General features: G+C 35.0%; 1 protein-coding gene across 1 annotated transcript in view; it reads left to right on the top strand.

The window, feature by feature from the left end:
• Positions 1-25,524, top strand: part of TUSC3 (tumor suppressor candidate 3) — a 127,312-nt gene that overhangs the window by 96,801 nt on the left and 4,987 nt on the right. The window contains 3 exon segments of the mRNA XM_075752096.1: positions 7,848-7,911; positions 20,568-20,642; positions 22,997-23,087. Of these exon segments, the coding sequence (XP_075608211.1) occupies positions 7,848-7,911; positions 20,568-20,642; positions 22,997-23,087 (230 nt within the window).

Genomic DNA, 25,524 nt, shown 5'->3' with positions numbered 1-25,524 from the left:
TTCTCCGCTTTTGCTCCAGGGCTGGGAACCCAGATCATGTTCCGTGCTCGGTGCCAGATGGACTTTGTGGACAGCAGCCAGCACAGCCTGTTTCAGCCAGCCAGCCCCATGAAAACTGGCTGCTGTGTCCGGACTCTGTTTTGGTTTGGGGCAACAGTGAACACAGCAGTGAGCTTAGGCATGGAAATTGTAACTCATATTCATTGGATTAATACATGAGTGAAAGAAGGAGTCTGAGATTGTTGTGTGTAGCTGTATTATATAATTAAAAAAAAAATCAACATTAACTATTTCTTAAATAGGGTAAAATTTATCCATAGTCATTAAACTCTCCCATCAAAAGTGGCTGATATGTTCTATGGTCATATTTAGTAGGTGGGAATGTGAACACCCACGCTAACTGTTAAACCAAGGATGCTGAGACAGCTGTAAATACATAGTTTTATTTGTGGGGTCCAATGTTGATTTTCTAGATTATCCTACTACTATTTACAGTGAAGCACGTGAGTGTAAGCCGAACAAAATCACTAAAACTGCATAGTCACCACCTCTAGTAATTCTATCTATTTCTCACCATTTTGTGTGTGCTGGTGCATGCACCTGAGCTGTTTTCTTAGTCCTGGTCTTGTTGGCCTGTGAATGAACTGGACTGTATTTCATGTACACATTGCTTAGAGGGATTGCTTGCTAGGAATATAATGAAGTTTTCACCAGACTGGCGTTCTCTTGGCTTATATTTGAGTTGGAGATGTTCATAGAGCTAATAACTGTCTAAAAGGAAGTGTTTATTTCAAGTGGGTTAGTGCTAAACTAAAAAGTTAAATACAGTGAAGATCCCTGAAAAAACTACTGGCTCAAATAGCTGGGTGCACATTTCTTACTATAGTCATAACCTGGCATCCAGCCAAGGTTAAACCACCACGGTCCTTCATTTTGCCAGAAACACAAATTCAGTAATTCAGGATTTGTGTTAGCGGTAAGTGAGTTTAGATTTATTTTGTGTTTAATACTACGTTAAATTTTGAAGCAGTTAAGCATTGTTTGCAGATACGCCCTTTTACAACTGGGTATCTACAATAAAAGAAACTGCCCTATTAAACACTTGGACATAATCATAACTGTTGGACATTAATATGTGATTAGAGTACTCAGAGGTTTCTCAACTGTTTAGTAAATGAACTGGAGTCAAGACGTTTTGTATTATTTCTTTAGTTTTTGAGATGTTACTTCATATATTTATTTACTCAGTTTCAGTGTTGCTGAAGTTCTTTAGAATAAACTCATACCCACATTACATCCCTCTGTCTAAAAAAAGGGTTCAAATCAATTTTGGCAAATCACGTCTGTACACTAACAGATGTTTTAAGTTGGTAGCCGTTCTCACACAGGTGAACAACCCAGGCCCAAAACAGTATCGTCTTATGGTTTTTCACATCAGTAGTCATGATAAGGGCTTTTGAGGGCTGGCTGCTACAGGGAAAATAGGTCACTGTATGTGTACTATTCCCCAGCAGATAATAGTATCTTCTGTGATGGAAAGAAAACAGAGAATTAGGTTTCTATTTTCAGATTTTCAGAGACCTGCCTAGGCTAATAACTTCATATGAAGTCCCCTATTGGGTTCTTAAGCAACTTAAAACTCTGATCTGCCTGTATGAACTGAACAGATACTACTATGTAGTAATAAAATAGGCATATTTGGAGCATGCTTCAAGTGAAGCTATGTGAAACTATACTGTTTTTAGAAAACGTAGTATTTAAACAGGTAGCTGCAATAAAACAGTCTGAAAGGTAGGTTTTTTGAGCTGCATTAGATTTTATTTTTAATCTTCCTGGGCAGGTTGCTGCTTTTGAAATGTTACATAGTTAACCTGTCTGGAGAAATACAGTTATGATCATGAAAACACACAATAAAACATTAAATTAATATACCTTGATCTTTAGTCTTGGAGTCTTTGCTTTACTGAATAAACTGTTTCTTCTCCATAACATGTTTAACCTTTTTGTGCGTTCACGCTTAAAATGACAAGGTATATAAATGGTATTGTGAGAGAATGTTTTAGAAGTTTTGCTTTTTTAAACATTTAAATACTGCTGAAAGTTGCGTTACTCCTGGACATTAATTGGAAAACATATAAAACTCTGATGTGATAAAGAATTTTGTGGAGTTCTTCCCCCCACCCCACCAAATTAAGAGAAAAGAACAAGTTCTTCTAGCTAATGTGTGTTCTTGGCAAAATTGATGGACTTTAATTGAAACAGGCCATTCTGAAAGCTTAATCATAAGTAATCTGTGGCCTTCTGTAATGTTCCTCTCACTGATGAATTTCACCCTGGATGTCAGTGTAGTAAAGGAAGACATATTAATAGTGTTCATCCTATTGGTGTGGAATTTGTAACTCTCTTTGGGAGCAGTTAACTAGTGTGTTGCTTCAACTCTTTGCACATGTATTAGCTTGAATTTGGCCTGTTGTCTCCTCCAGGGGGTAGTCTCCATCTAGAGGTTTTTCCAACATGCAATCCAAATTCAGCTTATCATTAAGGATAATTATTATCAAAATTGCCTGCTTTTGATTGGTTTCCAAAACACTTTATTAGATGTGTGTCGTGTCTTGTAAACTCAGGACAAATTATTTCTTAGTTATCCAAAATGATAATACTTCATGAAGTAGCTTTGTATGGTAGGCTATTACTAAACCCAACTTGGTTTAATCTGCTCTCTCCACCCCAGCATCTGTTATGCATACACTCATAAACAGCATGATGTTTATTTTAGGAAAGAGTACTGGAGCATCTGAAATCATGTTTCAATTTTAATCTTGGGTACTCCACAAGTTAATTGTATTGGCTAAGAGTTAGTGTATAACTTACAGAGGCTTTATTTCCACTTACTTTGTTTCTGGTTTATTTACATTGCATTAATAGAAAGGAAGGAAAGAGCACAGATTACACTTAAGTATTTTACTGAACCATGGCAACTATCACTTTTGAAGGGAAATCACAAGCATATGCTGTATTTAGGGAAATTTAAAAATATATTACACTGTTGTTATCCATGACTATCCTAGTGAGGGATTATATATCTATGTGCCATCTGCAGTTCAATAACACTAAATATTTAATGAGTTTATGAATAGTAGATAAATATTTAACACGGCTTTGTAGAAATGTGCATGCATTGAACATTTGTTTGTCACTGCCAAAGAAAATAGCCTGATTTGGGGACATGATTATTTCAGTTAACAATTCAAATTGCTTCTGTGGAAGCAGACCTGAGATAGGGGAATGTTAAAGTCGGAAGAGGACCCAGTTCAAAGTATCGGTCACTCGTGTTGGTTCCCCTGTTAGTCCTACCAGCGTGGCATTTGCTGTTGCATCCGTTGTGTGGCTGCGGTAATTGTGTGGCTGTACAGCTCTGCTGCTCACTCCTTGGTTGTATCTCTTCTGATGAACTTCAGCTTTGCATCTTACATGGTCTTCCCTTTTGATGCCTCTAAAATGAAAGAGAAATACTGAGTTTATTCATGAATTCATTTAAAACATTTGCCTAGAGCATTTGCAGCCAGATAGACTTCACAGAGCTTCCAAATAGTAAATGGATTCAGTGTCAGAAAGCAGAGAAGATAACAAAACCAGAAATCTTTCTTCTCAGTGTCTTAATAGTTTGCAGCTTCAAATAAAATTTCATGAGAATATGTGCCTTGCATGTAGGTCATTCAGCAATCTTCTCATAAAAGGAAAGAAGTATGAAAATAAAGAAACCTCACATGTGACCAGATCCTTTATTTTGGTTATATGGATATAATTTCAAGAACTTTACCCAATTAAGAACTGCTATGGAACCAAGAAAAATATGGAGAAAACTGTTGTGCACGGTTGAAAAGCCAATTTGTCAAAATTCCTTAAAAAAATATTATCTTTATATGTATTCTATTTTAGGTAAGTATGAGCCACAGATGGCCATGAATTTCAAAATTTGATGAGTCAATGGCCATTGCAGTGTGCAAAACTGGTGTGTGTGAGTACATTTCCATAAATATGTACCCTTACAAATATAATCTATGCTTCAAGTTGCCTCACAGTGTCATCATACACTGTGTAGGGAAAGACACAAGGACAAATGCCACACAGTTCTTGGTATTCTCTCTTCAAGAAAAGCTGCTTGCCATCATTTTTACGTTAAGTACTGGTCTTCTGGAAACTTCTACTCTGATTTTTGTCTGTTGTTTAGAACGTAGGTCTGAAAGTTCATTGTGGAAAAAATTCCTTCGTGAAGTGGTTAAGATCCATTCCTTCTTAGAAGTAGGGTGAAGTGCGATCATAAATTCAATTGATTCACATTGTATTGTTGAACGTAAATTATTTTGGTTAGTCTTCGCCACTGGAACAGTCTTGCACTTATTACTCAGTAACTTTAAAGAATAATCTATCTGAGGACATTTGTAATAGAACAAACCAAAGAACATCCACTTCCTTGCAAGCAAGGCCGTGCCTTTAGCAACTCACATTTAAAGAAATGTAGTTACAACATTAATCCCTATGAAACATTTAGCCAGAAAGTCATATTCATCAGCTAGTTTTCAAATTACAGTCTCTGATTCAGGTCTTCTAGACAGGTTTTGTTTATTCCAGGTTTTGGGTTGTTTGGTTTTGATTGGTTTGAGTTTCAGCATTTGCAAATAAACTGTATCTAGTCCATGGTTTTTTCTTTATACTGTGTATCAGGTGGTAGCTAGGACTCTATCTGTCACCTAATTAATAGCAATAATGAGAATATCTTTGTTTTCATAATTTTGTCTTCTTAATGACTTAATCTTTTTGAGAGACTGGTTTGGTGATGCATTTCATACCTTGAAAGGTTCTCAAACAGCTCCTGGAAAAACCTCAAATGAAAAAATCCTGAGACGAATATACATATTTTACATCATGCAGTAAAACTAATTACTTTGGAAATTAAAGAGGCGGGCAAAGATTTCTGATTGAGAATGTCTTTCCAATATGCATATTCTTGTTACAGCATTGTGATACCAACCACGCTAGTACATTAGATCAAATCACTGTACCACTGCTGTAAGAACTTCCCTTCTCAGATAGACAGGACTTAAGTTTTTTTTAATCAGAATATGATGTAAAAACATTCACAATCTAATTAGTCTTTATAGCTTTTAGTCTTTCTGGTGTTTCAACTTTGCATTGTAAGTAGTCTGCTTGTACAGCATTGCAAATCGGGTGTACCTGTTGCGAACTCTGATCATCCTCAGATTGAGAGAGAATTTTTCAGTCAGTTTTTCAAGTGTGAATAACTAGTGAAAAATCATGCTGGAAATTTTCGGAGTTGAGAGCATATGTGCTGGTATTTTTGAAACATCATTAGTGTATGGGTTTGACAGTTAGATAGTTATGAAACTGACCTGTTTCATTAACAAAATTCTTTGTAGTTATTTGATATTCCCAAGTGAAACCAGAAGTCACACAAACTTGACTGATCTTTTTAAATAAAGTTACTATGCTGGGTGATGAAGACTAGCACCTAAAATGTGATTCCTCCTCAGTGTGGGACAGATTTATGTCATCGGAAACAGTAGCATAAGATCTTCTCTTTTTTGGACGTGAGAGTCTTCCTCCCTATTAGGATTAAAGCTAAACAATTTATTTAGGAAATGAATGATTTCTCTGTATAGTCTCTGCATCTGCATGTGTTTATGTATGTACTTTAGATTCTGTTCCTTCAATGGTGTTATGGTGAATTAATTGCTACCATAAAGAGAAAGAGAAAAATAATTTACTTTGCTAAAGTATAAAGCATGTCAATAAAAATGACATTTCTCATCTAAGTATTTTACAAATACAGAAGGGGATTATAGCCTTAGGAGTCATATGACAACCAGTTTTATTAATTGGTGATAATAATGTCTCTTCAATATAGAATATATTTCTTTATTTCACAATGTGCATTTTTATAGAACTTAGCATGTGTGTAGAGAAAGAGTAGTAATGATTATGTATAAATGCATATAGGTATTTAATAACTAGAGAGTGCTACTAGACCCTGTTATACTTTTCTGATGAAAGGCTCGGGTTTTTATTTCAGCAACATAGTATTAACAAATACAGTATGTATTGAAATCATTGTAAGCTTTTGAGTATATCTTAGTGCTATGATTGTAAGAAGAAATAGATGTTTACCATTTGTTAGGCACACTTGAATCCAGATCTGGCAAGTGTATTTGTATGCCTACGTGTATGTATCTTGCTTTAGCTGCATGAAAAATAATGACAGAGGGTCACTATTTGCAGGACTATGGTCACAACTGAGTCAGAGTACACAATCTATTTTTAACTTCATCATTCATTTTTGTTGATGTGAAATATTCCCATTTCCTTTGTTTTATATATATATGCGTGTGTGTATACATATAAAACCTTAGTAAGATTAATAACGAGTCCCACAAAAAATCAAGAAATATAGATTGACTCATTGTCACATCATGCTGCAATGAGATATTCTTATGAGATCAATGATTTTTATCTTATTAAAGAAAAAAGAGGTCTTTGAGAGATGGAATCTTTAGATACATGAAGTTTTTGCCTGGTTTAGCTTTGAATTGGTTATTTGAATGAGCATAATGTAATTGAATTTTGAAAATAGTAGATAACCATCCACTGAGTAAAAACTTTTATCATATCTTATGAACTTCATGTTTTGACAGTGCATCAACCAGAATTTAACCAATGCGGATGAAGGCATCCTTTTGTATGCTGAACCATCAGAGTATTTCAAACCTGGATTGTTCTGAATCTTGACAAGGAAGCTATTCAGGCAGAATTATTCAGAGTAGAATGAATTAAAGCAAAATGCATAAGTTAAAAAATAAACAAACTAACAAAACCCTGAATCCATAAGAAGGGCAAAAAGTTTCCTTTATCTTAATAGGAGTGAGCGTTTTTCTTTCTATTTATTTGGGGTGAAAATGGCATCTATGCCTAAGAATACATATAAATAATACTTTGAGAACACTGATATATTTAATTTCACATAGAATTGTATGACAAGCTATACGCAATGTTTATAATTGATATAGTAGAGGAAGAGAGAAAATCTCTCTCGTTTTGTGCATGTTTGCAGTCCTTCAAAGTTTTACTTCCTTTTTTGCTATTATAGCTGGTTAACAATAAACTCTAACAACTTCTGAATAATATGCTGTATGTTCTTAATAATACAAGTACAAAATGAGCCCATTAACAATAGTTATTTTTGGGGAAAAAAAAGTAGACTATGTTATGTGTGCATTTAGTATTAACATTTGTGATGGCATTTACTACAATTCCATATAAATAAGACATTTTATATATTAGTCTTTTTTTATGGACACAATTGTACCTTCGTGGAGAAAGATAGAATAGACTTTGAATGAAGAAACTTCACTCAGTCTAAGACCAAAATGGACTGATTTTTTAAAGGCAAGGTTCAGTTTTAATTTTTGTCAAAATCATGCTGAGGCATGTCCTTGATTTCATCACCTCCCTTCTCAAAAACAGTATCTCCTTAGCAAATAAATGCATGTTCTTTATTCTACACTAGCAGCAGTATGAAAAAGAGTCCAGCATAGTGCATTTATATATGAAACATTAAATTCACTGCATATATGTGCTTTGCCTAAATATGCTGGCTTTAACATTCCTTTTTACTAAACAAACATACATAAACTGTGCTGTTCACCTGTAGCTGTTGCTGTCTGTATTTTTCTGCAAAACAGGTTTTGTTTTGATTCTCACATATCCAGTTGTGCCATTTTCAATGGATTTCTTTGTTGTGAAGAGGATTATTTTTCTTTTTTATTTTACAGAGTTACATACATGGAAGCAGTCAGGCTCAGTTTGTTGCAGAATCACATATTATTCTTCTGCTGAGTATCCTTCAAACTGGTGATAAATAGAAAAAAAGGAAGCTGAGGCACAGTGTGCTGTTAAATGAAATTGCTCTGACAGTGAATATCATTGAACTTTTGAGCAGGTATTATATTTTGGCTTACTACATGTTTAAATAAATATTCAAAGTTGTTGCGATTTACTGCCAAGTAAAACTGATGTTGCTTTTCACTAACATGTACCTTTTTATCTGCTTTGTTACTCTTATGCTTTGTTACTAATCTTCCTGTTTTTCCTTTCAATGTTATCTTTTCGGTAGCAGAAACTAATTTTCTTCTCTTTTTCACTCTTTGTTATAAAAGTTAAAAAATTGATTTTATTTCTTTTAAATGACAAGGAAAGCATACTGGAATTTAATAATCATACATGAAGATGATTTGTCCTTCAGTAGTCTTTGGTCTTGAGGTTTTTTCCCCCACCTGAACTAAACAGTTTACTACTACTTGGAACAAATAACTGAGTCCTATTTGCTCATCTCCTCACAGAAGGATTCTGAGACCTAGTTTTACTCTTTCATTCTTAATGAATCCAAGCAAGTTAAATTAATTTTTTTGTGAATATGTCTTAATAATTTAAGAAAAACTCATATACTGTCTGGTTTCTTTAAACTCTGCTTCTAATCAGCTTTGGTCATTAAATGAAAACTGTAGTCAACATTAACCACTATTAAAATATATCCAGATACCTTCCATCCAGGTACCTTTCCATTGCAGATACCTTCCTCTAAGGAGAACAAGAGAAGGAAAACAACATTTCCCAATTTGAAGTAATAGCTGGATTTGAGAGTTTGATTATCATAGCTACTCCCTTGTTCTCTCCCTGAGGCTGTGTTGGCTTTGATCCTGCCCTTCCTCTGCTTCCCCGTCTACCTTTGTCTTTGGCCTTTACTATCCAAAGAGAACACCATCGTTATATCTTCTTGCTTCATTACATTTATTTACTCAGGAACAGTTTTGCTACCTGTGAAACCCTACTTGCTCAACAGATAGCTATTGCAAATTTAATTTCAAAGTTATGATCATATTTTGCAGAGTAAATGCAATATTCCCTATTGAGCTGGAATACTGTGTCCAGTTCTGCAGCCCCCAGTAGAGGAAAGATGCAGACTTACTTGAGCAAGTCCAGCAAGGGGCCACAAAGATGATTAGGGGACTGGACCATCTGTCATGAGAGGAAAGGCTGAGAGAGCTGGGACTGTTTAACCTGGAGAAGAGAAGACTCAGTGGGATCTTTTCAATGTGTATGGATACATGATGGGAGGAAATGAAGGAGACAGACTGTCTTAGTAGTGCCCTCTGTCAGGACAAGAGGCAATGGGCCCAAACTGAAAAACAGGAAAGTCAGTCTGAAGACAAGAAGGCATTTCTTACTTTGAGGAGGCGCTATAGAGTCTCCATCTGTGAAGATATTCAAAACCCAACTGGACACAGTTCTGGGCCACTTGCTCTAGCAGGTTGCTTGAGTAGAAGGGTTGGATTAGATGATCTCGAGAGGTCCCTTCCAATCTCAACCATTCTGTGATTCTGTCAATTCTCCAGGTTTTATATCATACCCTAATTAATGTTGTGTCAAAATCACGTTGTATTTGTTCAAGTTTTGGAAGCACATTTATTTGTTCATTATTTCTAAATTTGGGCTCCTTTTCTTGGGAAGAGAGAGCTAAAGATAAATAGCTTTACCTGAAAACTGCCAAGTCAAAACTCAGTGATTGTTAATTTAATTGCTACAGTTTTTTAAAAAGTACACAGAGACAGCTGTTGTTACATTTCAGATGAAAAGTTTCTTGTATAGTAGATAGTATGCATCTTGCATAGTATCATCTTTACGCTTTCTTTTGTGTAGCCACATTTTTTTTGCTTTTCCCGAGCTGCCACAATTTAAACAAATTTATCTAAAACAAATCCTGTTGGCTGCTTGAGAATGGGAAAAGTAAACTCAAAAACCAGCTGAGATTAAAAATAAACAAAACTTTTGTTCATGACATATTTTGTTTGTCTGACTCAGTCATGAACGTGATATCTTTTTGTTGGCAGAGACTGTCTTTAAACTGAGAAGTTTGCTAACTACATTAAAGCAGCTGGCTGAAAGAATCCTTTCAGTGAAGTTGTTCAATGCCACTTGCAAAAAGAATTCTCTAAGGTTTCATTTCATGGCTCAATACTATTGAGCTGAGCTTTTGGTCACACAAATTTCACAAGTGACATGAAATCTTGACAGATTTTAACAGTTATGCATGAAAGAATTAATATTTCTTTATCCTTTCAGTGTTGGTAGTAATTATTAGCTGCTTCATTGCTTCTTCTTTATTTGTTTGTTCAGGAAATGGTGATAGAAAATGTGGGAATTAGAAAAAAGTATGCCAGATTGATAAATAGTAGTACATGCACTTTATCCTTTAAAGTTTAAAAGATGCATTGAATTTTAAAACAAGACATTACTATGCTGGTAGTGTACATGCTTCATTTGGTTGCTTCTTTTCACTTTGTAGTAGTAAGAACAAGGACAGGGTTGTCACTTCTTGCTAGATGTTGAAACACAATGTGGTGTTTCTCTATAAAGTGAATTTTTAATACCTCTGGTGAGAAAATAGGAATTTCCATTGCATTTCTATACTTGCTTTTAGATAGTGATTCTACCCAGTCTGCTAGATGATTTCCATATAAATATCTGCTGCTTTTTCCAGAGCTGTAGCTACATAATTAGGGCATGGGTAAGAAGGACTTGTGAAGATGTCAGATATTCTGGTTCATGCATATTATAAAGCAAAATTAAATTTAGTAAAATCTATACAGACTTACTGATTACATACTAGGTGTATGCCCAAAATTTTTATAATATTTTAAACAAGTAATTTTAGTCCTAACAGATGGTTACTACATCTTAGTAGTAACACAATGGAAGTTACTGTAATAATACAGCACATGAAATGTTGCATTGGTAAAACAACTCTAAAAAAAAAAAAGGCATTTTGATTATTTTTTTACTGAATTTTATTTCTATGATATGTTTTCTAACAGCTAAAATACTGATACTGCATTTAGCAGCAGATGGGACTAGCTGAAATGGGTTAGCTTTAACACTTTCTGAAGACATTAAAAACTCACACTAAGCCAGCAGCTCAGAACAAGGAGGCATTATTTCATTCTCAAAGTCCCAAACTGGGTTCTGATTCATTCTGAGGCTCCTTAGAAGTGGGTGATGCGGGCCATCCTACCGAGTCCCTAGTATCTTATATCTTGGGTAAAGTTTCCTTTTAGAAATTGAAGAAAAAAAAAAATCATATTTTGAAATAGACCTTATTGAATTCCAGTCTGCAGAATAGTGAATTTAAATTTGAGCAGGATTTTAAAAACTGAGAAACGTTCCTTCATATAAGAAGTAGCCCCCGCAATTCTGATACTCTTTTTACCTTACGAAATGAGAATTTATAGATTTTTCAGACTTACTTGCCCAAGCTAGTTCTAGACTGCAATGTTTGAGGTGAAATGGTCATGTGGTCCAGAGCATGTGGAGATAGCGAACTGGCTGAGTACAAAGGCAACTCCAGCACAGCATGCCATCACTGCCTTTGTACTTGTTCCAGGAGCATCTTAGTCCAGAACAGTCTAGCTCCACCCTGCCAAGACAGAGATCTCATCTATCTAAACTCTAATATATCCAAATCCACAGAGTTGGCTTGGCATCTGAAGGCAATTTTCCCATCGGTAGGAATGCAGTACAAAATACCTGGTTGCCCGTGCTCGAGCTGATCCAGAGTTGATAATCTTTGCTGCACACACACTGTTGCCTGCTCAGTCACTCAGACGGCACTCAGGAACAGGCTGTTATCTCAGGTATGGAGCAAATACATAGAGCTGACATCCAAAACTGTGCCTGATCTGGTAACAGTCCTTGTGGGTGAGCACCTAGCAGAGAACAGTGAAAGGGCATGCTTGGATATGATGATGCTTTTTAAGTTATACACTTCAGTGACTTTCAGGCTATTACTACTCAGAAACTTTGAGGGGTTTATGTTATGCTGGCAATCTGACTGTTACTCAATTTTGTTGTTATTTTGCTCCTCTTTGTCTTGTCTTGGAGAGTTAACTTCAAGAAATAATCATGGAAATCATATAAACGTTGGTTGAAAGGGACCTCTGAAGATCACGTACTCCAGTCTTCCTCTTAAAGCAGGATTATCACCACCACTGGTCTTCCATGTCTTTGTCTAGAGCAAGTGTTTAAAAACTCCAAGGACGGGGATTGCATAATCTCTCTGGGCAGCGACAGAAGTGAAGTTGTTCCTAACATCCAGTCTGAACCTCCCAAGCTGCAATTCATGACTCGTGCTGTTGTGTATAACAATCTTGTCTGTCATAAGGTTTTGGCTTCCCTTTGGATTTTTTGCCAGCCTTGTAGAATGAGTAGTTTCTTCAGTAGTGCTTTCATTCAAAAATGAACAGAACATTCTGTGCAATAGAATAATGAGATCCATTATGGTTTTGCTTTTTTATTGCCTAGGAGGAAAACAGAAGGCAAGGTTTGCTTTTATTTGGGCTACTTTGTAGCTCATTTCTAGCCATAGATTGGCATTTTGGAATTTTATTTTTTTTTTTTTTTTTTTTGGCACAGAGAGAATGGTTTAATATTATTTCCAGAGAAAAAGTAATACTGAGTAACATGTATAAATTTAATTTGAGGTTGCATTTAATCATCTATAAAAATATCCTGGTATTTTAAAATCTGCTTTCAGTTGTCTTTGAAATCGGCCAACTATTATTTCCTTCCCAGGAGCAACAGAACCTTGTTATTGTTTGCAATTGAGAAGGAAGTTTCATGTAATATAGAATGGGATTTATCCCCACATCAGCCTGATGATCACTGCTTCAAGCAACTGGGTATAATTTACACATATAATTCGGGTGGTTATGTAGAATTATATCAATATTGGGACTTTCCTGTGAGGTAGAAAAGCTATCAATAAGTCATTACAGAAATGGACGTATAACTGCTGTAGAAAAAAAATGGCAGACCACGCAAAGATTATTTAAAATAAGACCATGGAATAGATTTTTTTGTTGTTGTTGCTAAATGGATATGGAAGCAGTAACTTATGTGGAGCTATCAACATACTAGACATTATGCAGCCTGTAATGCAAGGGTTTTGCTTCTGAAAAGTTTAAATATCTCTGAGGATTATAGGACTGCATAATTTACACAGATGAGTAACTTTGTTCACATGAATAATCCTGGTGAGACAATCTATTTGTTGGCTAGGTATCTGATTCTATCACATAAAAAGAGCATATATCTAAACACGTTATGATTTAACGATAAAGTTTAGCATCTTCTCAAGTTATCATCACAGTTTACATCCACGTGTATAAGTGCAGCAATGACTGTTAAGCAGATAGTTAGAGAAGGATTGTGCAAAACAAAACATCCAACCATAATCAGTGATTTAGGGATTTTTGAGCCAAATCTAGCATCCAGAATATTATAGCTCCTCGCCACTGATGAATACATTCTTACTTCTTTTTAATCCTTTTTTGAATAAATTATGGCACAACATTCTAAATAAATAAATTTTTCTTTAGAAAATGAAATGTTAAGTTCATGTACTATGCAGAAGTTACTCCTTTAGGATGTTTTTTAGTCTATAATTTGCACAATAACTTTACTGTGTGACTTAATAAAGTCATGGGAAATAGTTCTTTCTCCCCCCCCCCCCGCCCCCTCTCCCCCCCTCAAGTTGGGGCTTTATAGAATTCACCATATAGATTTCTCTTTCTTTTCTCCTTTCCGAGTTGAAGAAGTCTACTCGTTCCTCATGCAGAAGATATTCTAGGCTTCTGGTGTCTATTCCTGCAACCTTTCGTAACAGAAATGGGGTCATAGATAATAAAAGTCAACGGAAATGATCAGATATTTATAAAAAAAAAATAATGCAGGGTAGTTTGACATTCTTGGAGAGACAAGGCAGAGGAACTAAAGACAAGGATAAGAAAGTACTGTTGCTAGAATTAGGGAGTATAGAGTTTTTAAGAACACATAGAGGTAGATGTAACTGTGGAATTAAGAGCTGTCATTTTCTAAGAGGAACAATGTGAAGTAAACTGCGCAATCAGTATTACTGTTGTTATTAAATACAGTTGAATACAGATAGAGTATGTTGACTGTTGCAAACCGAACAGCCATTGGAGTATGCAATGCTGAGCTGTAAATATGGCTCTGGGTGTGAAGATACAGTGAGAAAGGTACGGAATAGTAAGGTTGGAGAGGCTGTATTGAAGTTGAAAGATTTCTTCAGTTCTTCATTTCTCCCTTTCGTAGATACTAACCAATATTTCTAATGAATGTCCGATTTCATCAAGTCTTTATTTCATTCTTTTGAGAAATAAAACTGATTTGAATGGAGTGTGTTATATGTCTTTGCTTTTGCAGTAACAGTAAATCTTTATTATACAGAGTAAGTTTCAAAGTTACAGTATATATTTTCATTATCAAAAGAGTTTCAGTTATTAGGCAAATTATTTGTTGTACAGGAGATAAATCTAAACCATTATTATAGGAATTAGCAGTTAATAGTAACCTGAAAATCTTTCTTATTATTACTAATAAACTCAGCTAACTTTGATGCTGATCAAATAGATGCACCTAAGTAAAAATGGAAATGGCTTTTCAGTATGTTAATTTGAATTCTCAAGGCAGAGTTTAATGTGACAGCTGTGTAGGTGGATATAAGATGTTGATTGAAAAGGAAAAAGAAATCTGATTGGTTATAAAGAAAAAGACAAATCTTTTCTGTAGCATTAAAATTACACCTATTATGAAAGACATTTCCTGTCCTACAGAGTGAATTTAAATGAAGTGTATTAAGTGCTTCTTTGGTGTAAGGAAACTTAACTACAGAATGAATTTAAATGGGAGATGTCTTTCTGTCTGTCAGTGGGGCTCATGCAAAGTCCATGAGTGTAAAAACCTGAACTTTTGAGTCAAAGTCAATAGAACAATACTCATTTAGCTCTCGGTAGTAAGACTCTATCAGTCATGCATAATGGAATCCAATTGTGTTCCCCAGAGATTATGTAAAAGGGAGAGATGACGACAACGAAAGTGGTGAGATAAGGTTTTTGTATGCTTGATCTTAAGGATACGAAAAAAGGGAAGAACACCACACCGGAAAAAGAACTAAAAGCACAAAATTATAGCATATTTAAGCATGCTTCTTAATTAACTATGGAAATCAATATCCAAAGCAGCAAAAGGTACTGCACGTTTTCTGATCTTTACTTGCATTATCCACCAATACCCTCTGTTAACCTTGTAGGCTCTTCTGGAGGCTGCCTGACTCCTCCTAATTGTAGTGAAGCATAAAGAGATGATAGCTAAAAAAATCAAGACATTTTTTTCCATTAACTCATTCTTCTACTGCTTGAACTTAAAATAATTCATAGTATGGCCTTTGAAGGAAGATACTAAAGTCTCTTAGATGTGAGATACACAGGGACTTCATGGCTCGGCATTTGTCAGTGCAACATACAACTTAATTCTCTTTCATCAGCTAATTGATGATACTGGATTTAGTGAATTGTGTTCAAATATGGCGTGTGTCCTCTATATGAAATGACCAACTCTGTAGTTCAGTGATTTTCAACTGTTTTCAATTTCTGGCTCTAAAATTTTCCAATGGAAGTGCAGACCCCTGCAAAGCAAATTTAGCTGTTGGTGGCTGTGGCAATTACCCCATTTGTATTTGCCATTTGCATGTACCTGACCGCTAGTCCACAGACCAAGAGGCATTCACTGACCACAGGCTGAAGACAACAGCATTTTTAAGGGTTTCTCTTTAGGCATCAATTAATAATTTTAATTGTTATTTTAATTGTTAAGAAACATTTTTTTTTGAGTGGCTAAAAGATGCAGAAACACAGTCCAAAGTTAAACGTTTTATCTTTTGGACCCACAGATAGCTTTTACTAAATTGAATAGTCCTCAAGTGCATTCAGCTAAGAATATATTGTGTCTGTTAAGATACTGCACAGGTCTTTAACAATGAAGAAAAGTTTAATGCCAGCCCAGAGTCATACTGATGATGATTTGTGATATAGAAGAGAATGTGTGATACTCTTAAAAAGATTTATAGGTGCTTAGAGAAAGCAAGAGAGATGAGGTGTGTGCATGCTGAAGGATCAAGTGTGTACTAACAAACAGATGAGAAAACATTCTAAAACAAGTCTAGTGTTTGAAATAAAGTGCTTGAAGATAAGGTAAATGTTTGGAAGAAAGTATTAGAATAGTGAGAGAAAATTATATAGTGTCATAAATATTTATAAATAGCTCACATAGAGCTTGCTTTAGGCAATGTATCTGGCTTTAAAAGTCAAGAAATAAAGATATTAAGAAAAATTCATTCAATTATTTTCATCTCTGGTATGCTTATCATTAAGAAAACTAAAGTACTGTTATACATTTACCTGTTGTGGAGACGTGTATAATTCTGTGATTTGTATGCTCGGATTTTTCAAGTATAAGTTAAATCCAACCTGAAATGATTCAGATACAGAACCTGTAATGTGGTCAGTATTTCTGAAATTATAGCAGGTATTTTAGAGGTTTAAGTATTAGTAGGAAAAAGTTAAGAAAATATGTCTTGGTTAGCAAACCATTCCTCATAAGGGACCAGCAAAGAATTTCTCATGTTCTAATCATCACCCCCCGAGACAAAAAAAAAAAAACAACAAACAAAAAACCCAAAATGAACCAAAACAAAACACTAAAAAAAGAAAAAAAGACAACACACCAAAGATCATATATGATCCTGTTGATCATATTACTCCTTCACAAAAAATTTACGTGCTTTTCTTTGTTCCATGTATGATAAAGTGAACCAGAAGTTTCTAAAATGTGTGTGATAATCTGTCCCCATTTTACTTAGCCATAAACTGAGCACAGACTTGAGAGGATGAATATTTTGATCCCTAGATTTTCTTGCTCATGTGTTATTAAGGAACTGCATGATCTGCAACTAAAAGGTAGTTGTTTCTTTATGTGCATAATGCTAATGCTGGATTTTGTACTCTTGGCAGAAATCCAGCGGAATATGAATTAAACTTTTTTCATAAAAGTACCCAAGTGTTAGTCAACATATTTTCTCTCCTGCTTTTATTCCCCACTCACTACTAATTAGAACTACATTTGTGAAGTAAAGTTATAAATTTTATATATATATATCACATTAATAAACTTATGAACTATCATCAGTTCAAAAGTTTATTAATGGTTATCAGGTTTTCTTCTTTTTGGACTTTCTGGCTGGAATTAACAGTGATCACATTTTCTATTAAAATACGCTAATAAAAAGTATCCAGAATTTACTAATAATCACTTTCATTTTGTAGGGTAGCTATCATTCAGGAGTTTTTTGATCCAGTCTTTTTTGTTTTGGTTTGAGGTTTTGCAGGGCTAAATATTACACTCTATTACTGCTGATCATCTTCTAAATAATCTTACGAGTTTTGATGATCACTGTGTTTTTCATCCTATTTTAAAACTGTTCTTCTTCATGTATCAAAACATTCAGAATCTTTTCAAAAGCACTAACTAAATAATATATGTTGTCAATTTCTATGAAAAGCATGTACCAGCTGGGAAAAGGAGCAGCAGAAGCTTAGTGTGTAAAAGTGAAGTCATTCCAAATTTGAGAAGACATATAACTGGATTTACACAGGAAAAAAAAAAAAATGCTGCAGAGGGATACATTTATCAGAAATCATGAGCATCTGAATTTAAAACATTTGCTAGCCATGGTTTATCTGAGTGCCACATTCCTCTCATTTTTCAGAATATTTTTGTAATTCATAGTGAGGGAGAGAAAGAGGAATTAGAAAATAAGTACATCTTTTGACGCCATCTCATTTTTTACAGATCAAAAACTGTCCAAGTAACCACTTGCCAAAACTTGAAATTCTGCACCTGCTAGAGAAATAGGATACTGTAAAAGATTATTTTCAGAGCTAAGACTGTTGCTTTCTTTTGTAGAATATCAAAATACTGTAAAGACATACAATATTAGAAACAGGAGCAAAAAATAACAACTTAAGCTATATATTTTGTGGTAAAAAGCTAATGATTGCATGGAAATCACAACTCAGAATGAATTTTTATTTCAACATCACAGAGCTGAGGCAAGTGATGTGCTCAGTGTTAAGAGTGTGAAGTTATGAAGCTGATGTCATTGAAGCTAGAAGGCAACCAGTGAGGCTGAAAGCTCAACAATGATAAATAACGTTAGAAAACAACAGCTGAAGCAAAAATAGTGACAATATGTGAGGGAAGCTTTAGGGGTAATGACGTGAGACTCCAAAAGAGAGGAAAAAAAATAAAGATCAGCACAGTTCAGCTGGTTACAAATCTAAAATTCTCAGTTGCAGAGCAAACAGTTACTTTTGTAAGACTTTTCTTCCTGATGGTAAGAAAAGTAACTTAAACTCATGGTCTGGTAAGAAAACAGGAACTAAGGTACAGACTGGTTGTCTGCCAAATGGGTTTTTAGTGTGTGGTTGGTTGGTTTGTTTACTTCTCAGAAGCAACCAGGTAAGGGAAGTAGCAAAGGACCACATTATGTGCAATATTGCATGAGATAATCGAGCAAATAAATTCCATTTACAAAGCAGTCCAAAGCCTCAAAGAATAGCACTTCCCCGAGAGCCTCTGGTGAGTTACCATTACACCTTGGGGCTGTTTTTTTTTTCCCATGACTCAGTCAAAGTAAAAACAAAAACACTACTGTAAATTTAAGTGAGGGATTGGTAAATATGCTACATTAGGGGCTTTTCTTAATAGGTTAGAAATATATGTGGATTTTTTTTTTTCTCAGCAATTCTTGTTGCAGCCTCCTCAATTAATTTGTTTTTATGCTTTTGTAACTTTTGAAAGCAGAGAACTGAATGATTCTCTTGACATTCTTTCCAATTCTTTTTCCTACTTGAAGCATAGCAGTAGCACAGGAGATTTCCAGTCTCTTATGCTCATGAATCTGAATCCTAACAGGCAAAATTTTTAGAAAGTAATCTTTGTCTTCCCTTCCAATTTGCATAGTCTCATGGATTCCAGGGTTGGCTTTTTTCCCAATATTTTGTGAAAAATTTTTTTTTATATTATGTCAAGTCTTCTAGACTTGAATAATCTTCTAGAATAATCTTCTAGAAAACTTGAATATGACCATTTATTTGTGAGAGTGACCTTACACATTATACCTTGTGCACTTATGTGAAATGTAATTTGGGCTACTACTGTGTTTCTATTAAGTGTCTAATTTAGGACTGTAGGTAGATGCCTGTATGAAAGAGGTGGTGTTAAAACTTGCATTTCCTTGACATTGCCTATTGGGTGAGATGGGCATCTGCCTCCTTTCACCATTGCTATTTGCTTTCATTAATCCTGTTATTCTTCATTTGACTTTTCTCATTCTATGTATATGAAATTTTGAAGTCTCAAATCTGAATCAGGCTGCTAATCTCTGATGAAGCATGTTGATGTTAGTGTTGACATTTCTAAATCCTTTGCTCAGGCTCAGCTTAAATGAAAGTGTATAACTGAAATTTCAGATGTCTTTGGGCGTTTTGGTCTAATTTTGAACATTTCTAACATGAAAAATGTTAATATGAATGTTGATAGGATTAGTACAACTTTAATGTTACAGGATGCAGATATTGTTTATGGATGTAGCATGTTTGAAGCATCTCCTGTGCATTGTCTGTGTACGTAAACAGAATCATCTTCTCATTCTTCAAGTTTGTAGTCATCCTGCTGCCTAGCCCTGGGGTAAGTAATGCTTAAAAATCCAACCTTATTCAAGAAGCAGTTAACTCTGGTGAAGTTTGTATTTCCTGAAATTGTGAGATACAGCTCCCATGATGGACTCCTGCTTCAGTACGGCATTCAGGCATGCCTCCCTCTTCAGAGCAGATGTTATGCACAGTAGTAACTGTTCCTTTTTTGTTTATACAGTTTCAAATAAACATTTAAGTGAATGGTTTAAGATCTTGCTAAATTAGTTAAATTGTTTTATCATTATGTACTTGTTCACATTTGTAACAGTTATAATGAGACAATAAAACACTGAAAGTGACTGAGGACTTTGCCTCTGAGATGTTTCTCTGCTAAACTATTAAGCAATATGACACCAAAGAGGGAGCTAATGTCTTATCTAAAAGCAGAGGAAGATAAAGCAGTCCAACTGCTTCAATTTGCATGAAATAACTAATGAATTGTGTGCAATAACACTGAATTTCTGGTTCTTACAGTTTTCATTTTTTAAAATCCTTTACTACCAATATACAGAATATTGTAAGATATTGGGGAATAGCTATTTCCATAACTGTCCAAAATTTGTGTGTCCTACTTGACAAGTCATCCTTTAAAGCTTTTCGAACCTTCTTTCCTTTTTTATCTAGAATGCACAAAGGAAAATCTTACTACACATTTTTGCCACAGGTGAGTGTATTGGTACAGTACAGATTGCGATATGCAGTTTTATATATAAATACTTTCTTTCTTTCATTTTGTGAACCTGAAAGCTTTAGTTTGTAGTTGTACCTTTGTGGCTTTCTGAGGTATCCACACATCTGCTGTTTTCCTTGACAATGGCAATACAGATGCTGCTATCACCATGGGAATGGTACTCCTGAATGAAGCTGCTACGTCCAAAGGGGATGTTGGAAAAAGGAGAAGTAAGTTATTTAGTACAACTAAGAAAATGCTTAGACAATTGGAAGACATTGAGAAATTACAAATGAATATCTGATTAAGTTTTCAGAAGGTCCCTACCTTAAACCAATTTTTACCTTTTGTGAGGTGGAGGAGAGTATAAAAATTCTGTTGATAAAACTGCATTCACATGAAGTTGTAACAGTAAAAAATGTTTTAAGCATACTCAGCCAAGCTTGACATGGTATCTCCACTATGTAGTACTGCATAAATGCTTTTTGGGTCATGAATTATATTGAAAGTCAGTGATGTAAAGAACAAGCGTTTCAAAACATTGTTTTCAAAATGAATTTAGGTATTTAAGATTACAACATCAAAAGGAGTGTGAAAATTCTTTTACTTGATATGTTTTGCCAGCATCATGTCTCCAGAGGAAGGTGAAAGCCCAGCAGTAGGTGTAGTACAGAACATATCCTAATCTGTAATGTCTTAAGATTCTTAGTCTGAAGTGCAAGTTTTATGTTTTTCTGAATGTTGTTGTCATTCAGAATATTTGCAAGATTTTTTGGCAATGAATTGCATAAACACACAATATGAAAGTATTTTATCCAGATTTAAACTTCCTAACTCTAAGGTCAAACAAATTTTCACTGAGTATGACATAGGCTGAAACAAATATGGCCATCTGCCTTTGGAACTTTAATAATATTTTTTTCATATCTCCTGCCACTTACTCTTTTTCTCATACAAGGCGTTGAAGTCCTTTGAAAGACACCAGCCTTACTACGCTGCTTTCCCTTTCTTTCTAGATCAGTTCTTTAGCTTCTTCTATGGAATACACAGTATTGGAGATAGGTCTGGCCAACTGTTTTCTGTAAAAGCATTCTATAATTCTTCATAATAGCTGGTTGAATGTTGGCCAGAGATCTCTAATCTATAGTGATTTGAGGGGCTCCTTCAATGAGCTGTAGATGTATAACAATTCTGAATATCTTTACAGTATCTAGCTTCAATACTGATGTCAAAAGAGACAGTGACATGAGTTTAATTGGAATATGGTCTTAGATCACAGTTGAGATCTGGGTCTGTGAACATGGACACAGCAAAATAGCAGTGGGCTGCAATACAAAGTCAGACTCTCTTCTGCTTGTGGCCATTATGTGACTGCTTTCCATTTACCTGCCTTGCTCTGTTCATGGTTCGCAATTTATTCATCCATACCTTGAAATCATATGTGTGAGTGGTGATTTCTTTATAATGAAGTGTGTTTATTAGATTTGTATTTATTTGGCTAGTTTTCTCAAAATAACTGCAGAAATTTTGTATTTCAATTGACATATGTCAGTTTCCACATGGTCAGTTTTAATGAAAAAATGCGACATCGTCGGTTTTCCCAGCTTCGTGGTTGCTCATCCTTTGCTCAAAGCCAGCACACTTTTGAAGCATAAATATTGCAATTAAATAGCAAAGGTTTGGCTAAAGTAGGAATAGTATAAGAAGAGAAGTTTTTAAAATCAAAGTAGCTCACTAGAACCAAAACTTTGTCTAAAGTAGATGAGCTGCATCTCAATTATATGCATCAGCTTGTAACATGTTTCTTTTTTTCTTTATTTATTTACCTGCAATTGAACGAGCGATCATGATCAAAAAGGTTTTATGTTATTATTTTACAGGGTGACAACTGGTGTTCCAAATTTTACTTGTTAATTTAAGCATTTACTTTGCTAATTTGTTCTTTGCCTGAAAAGGCTCAAAGCGCTTACATCTGGATGCTGTCAGGAGGTCTGCATCATTGCTACTTATCTTCAAAACCCAAAGATTTATATTGCTATCAAGTTAAGAATAAAAAGCCAGCCTTGGAACTTACCACAGTGAAATGTTTTAGCCACTAGGAACTAGATAAAGTAGTTACTAAACTACCTCTGCTGTTACTTCAGCCTTAGATGGTTGACTAGAGAGAACACTATTCCATTAGTCAAAGATATTTTTCTAAATGTAATTTGTTTTCCACAAAGAACAAGCAAATACCTGAAATTACATTGCTTGATATGTATAATTTACAGGGTTATTAAATCCATTATCAGCAGTAAGGTGTTTGCATCCACATACATTTGAGTTGCAAATTGCTGCTTTTTTTTCTTGAAAATACATTCACACTGACAAGTTATTTTTTCTTAATAACCATAAATATTATTTCCATATGTGTTTGAAATCCTGTCAGAAGATAGTGGGCATCAGTAGTCAAAGCAGTAACATTTTTGTATTTAACTCTGTCAACATTCTTCATAAGTGATTGACATAAATAATATTCTTTGTGGAGATTCCAGTTTTAAATCTTTTATGTATGTGCTTATAAACAAAGTTATTTTCTTTCCAGTAATATGTCTGGTAGGCCTGGGTCTGGTGGTCTTCTTCTTCAGCTTCCTATTGTCAATATTTCGCTCCAAATACCATGGCTACCCATACAGGTAATCTCTCATTAAATTCTTACCTTACACATTTCAATAGCTTTGTATAAGAAGTTTAAGACTAGCTTTCTGGTAAACAGTCTTTAATCACTGAAGTCTGTGGGAGCTGGAAGAAGTAGGAAGAATGGTGATTAATTCAAGCAAACCAAAAAAGGTCTGGAAAGCTAGTGTTGTTAACTTGACTGTTAATGCAGACCAGTTAAATGGATTTCAGTGCAGACATGTTGCGTACACAGTGCCACATGAAAAATGAAAATGTGCTTGAGTTTATAAACCTTGATTAGATATTTATTTGTGTATCTTTATAACAAAGATGTAATAAGACACACACGAAAACACCGAACCAGTGTACAGTGCTAGGCTATGGTTCATCACTGGAAGTACCTTCTTCTTTTGTCAGGCGCACCAGAGAGGAAAGAAAGGGTTACAGTCTGTCTTAATTATATGTACAGCTGTCAGTTAAACAGTTATAATTCGTCTAACAAGCAGGAAAAGTAGAAAAATAGTGAAGAAAATACAGTTCTTGCTTTCAGTAGGAGGATGCTTTCAGCTAGGCAGTCACCTACAAAGGCAATGAAGACTTCTGATTCACATCTTCTTCTGATCTGTTATATATTTTTAGTAGCTTGACAGGAACAGATGGCCCATAGCATTTTCTTGTGATCCTGGTACCATTGTAGCCTTGTGAAGCCAACTTAGAGCTAACATTTGAGCTAATACATAAAATTTTTTCTATTAATTTTTACTGCAAGACTTTAGAACTATTTTCTTGTTTACTGAGCTTGGTCTCTATGCAGATCAACTGACATTTAGTTTAGATCACCTCAGATTAGTTTTAGCATTTAATAACATCATACTCGAGACAAGGAAACTCTTCCAGTTGCAATATGCACAGAAGGTGTGCTCCTGCTTTTTACTGATTTCTGCCAAGGAAAGAGATCTGTAAAGGGCCTAATAGTATCATATTGCAAGTTGTCATCAGTATGGAGTTAGTAGTTTGCCATCTGGGATAGTCTGTACGGCCTCTCGGTATCCTCTCTGGAGACTACCTTCTAGCTCGACTGATTTGGGATGAAAGACAAGATCCAGTTTTCCTAAGTGTGAGGTACTCTTTCTTCCCATTAAGTGCTTAAGTCTTAAACTTAAGAAGAAATTATGACTTCATCTGTAGCTTGTAAGATCACTTGAGAAGCACTGCCAAAGAATGTCAACCCATGGTCTAAGCTCACTTGCATCTGCTCATAACAAGTTTACTAAAAAGAAAAAGCTGTTGTTGTTGTTGTGTTCCTTGCCGTGCAATTTAACAGCTGATGAAGAAAGAAATAAAAGAAATCCAGGATAGTGCTGAAAAGAATGATTCATCACAATCCTGTTAAAATGAGATAGTGCTGCATCACGTTGTTACTGTGAAGGTATTATTAGATCCAAAAACCTAATTCTGTCTTAAGGAGCTAAGTAGATTCAATATTTCAACTAATTAGTAACACCCATCAAGTGAATTCATAAAAGAGCGAGCCTTGTGGATGCATAAGTACGTGAGAAACATTTAATAGCTGGCTAAGTGTTATGCACTTTTCTCTGATTTTTTTTATAATGTTACTGCTCCTGCAGAATTAAGCAAGATCTTCCAGGCTTACTTGAACTGTCCTAGATTCTTCATGGTTTCATGGGAATAAATTAATCCTTCAATCTTAAATCCTCACTCAATGCAGAATTAGTGGAAACCATCACTAGAACTGATCCTTTTGCTTTGCTGTTATCAAATTTCATTCGCTAGTTTCCCAAATGTGTAATTCATTTACCTGGTCCTTTCCACTGTTAAATCTTTCTAGTTTCTGTTCGTCTTTTGGGTAGCTCTGACCTCATTTTCTGTTGTCTTGTTTTAAATAAACATGCTATTGATTCTTTGACATTTCAGTGATCTCAACCATGTCATCTTCATTACAATGCCATAGTGTTTCTTAAGAGAAGCCTCTTTGGTTTACGGGCATAGTTCTTACAAATTTTAATGAAGTGAATGTGCAAAACACTAAGGAGGACTAAGTATATAAACTCTATTATTTTCTTGTTCCCCCTCTAATTTAATATCCTGCATTTTAACTTCAGTCATATATGCTGATATACGTTAATCTTTTTGTCTGAATTCCCTAGGGTCTTCCAAGGAGTTCCGTATCCCATCAGTTGATCCCAGCATAATCTTAAGATGTGAAATATGTCTGTCTTTTTACTTTCACTGGTTGTAGATTTCACCTTGAAACTATCAGTCTTTATGTGATAAATTGTCCTCAGGCTAGTAAAGCTTTGCCTTTAACAATACTAACAACAACGCATACTAATGATCTGTCAGAAAAAAGAAAGAATGTTTGTGTTGGCATGCCCAAAGCAACAGTTAAAAAAAACCACCTGAAATTGTTTTAATGCTGTAAGCACAATCTCA

Source organism: Balearica regulorum, chromosome 4, assembly GCF_011004875.1.
Source record: "Balearica regulorum gibbericeps isolate bBalReg1 chromosome 4, bBalReg1.pri, whole genome shotgun sequence".
Lineage (NCBI taxonomy): Eukaryota > Metazoa > Chordata > Aves > Gruiformes > Gruidae > Balearica > Balearica regulorum.
This window is presented reverse-complemented; position numbering and strand designations above follow the sequence as displayed.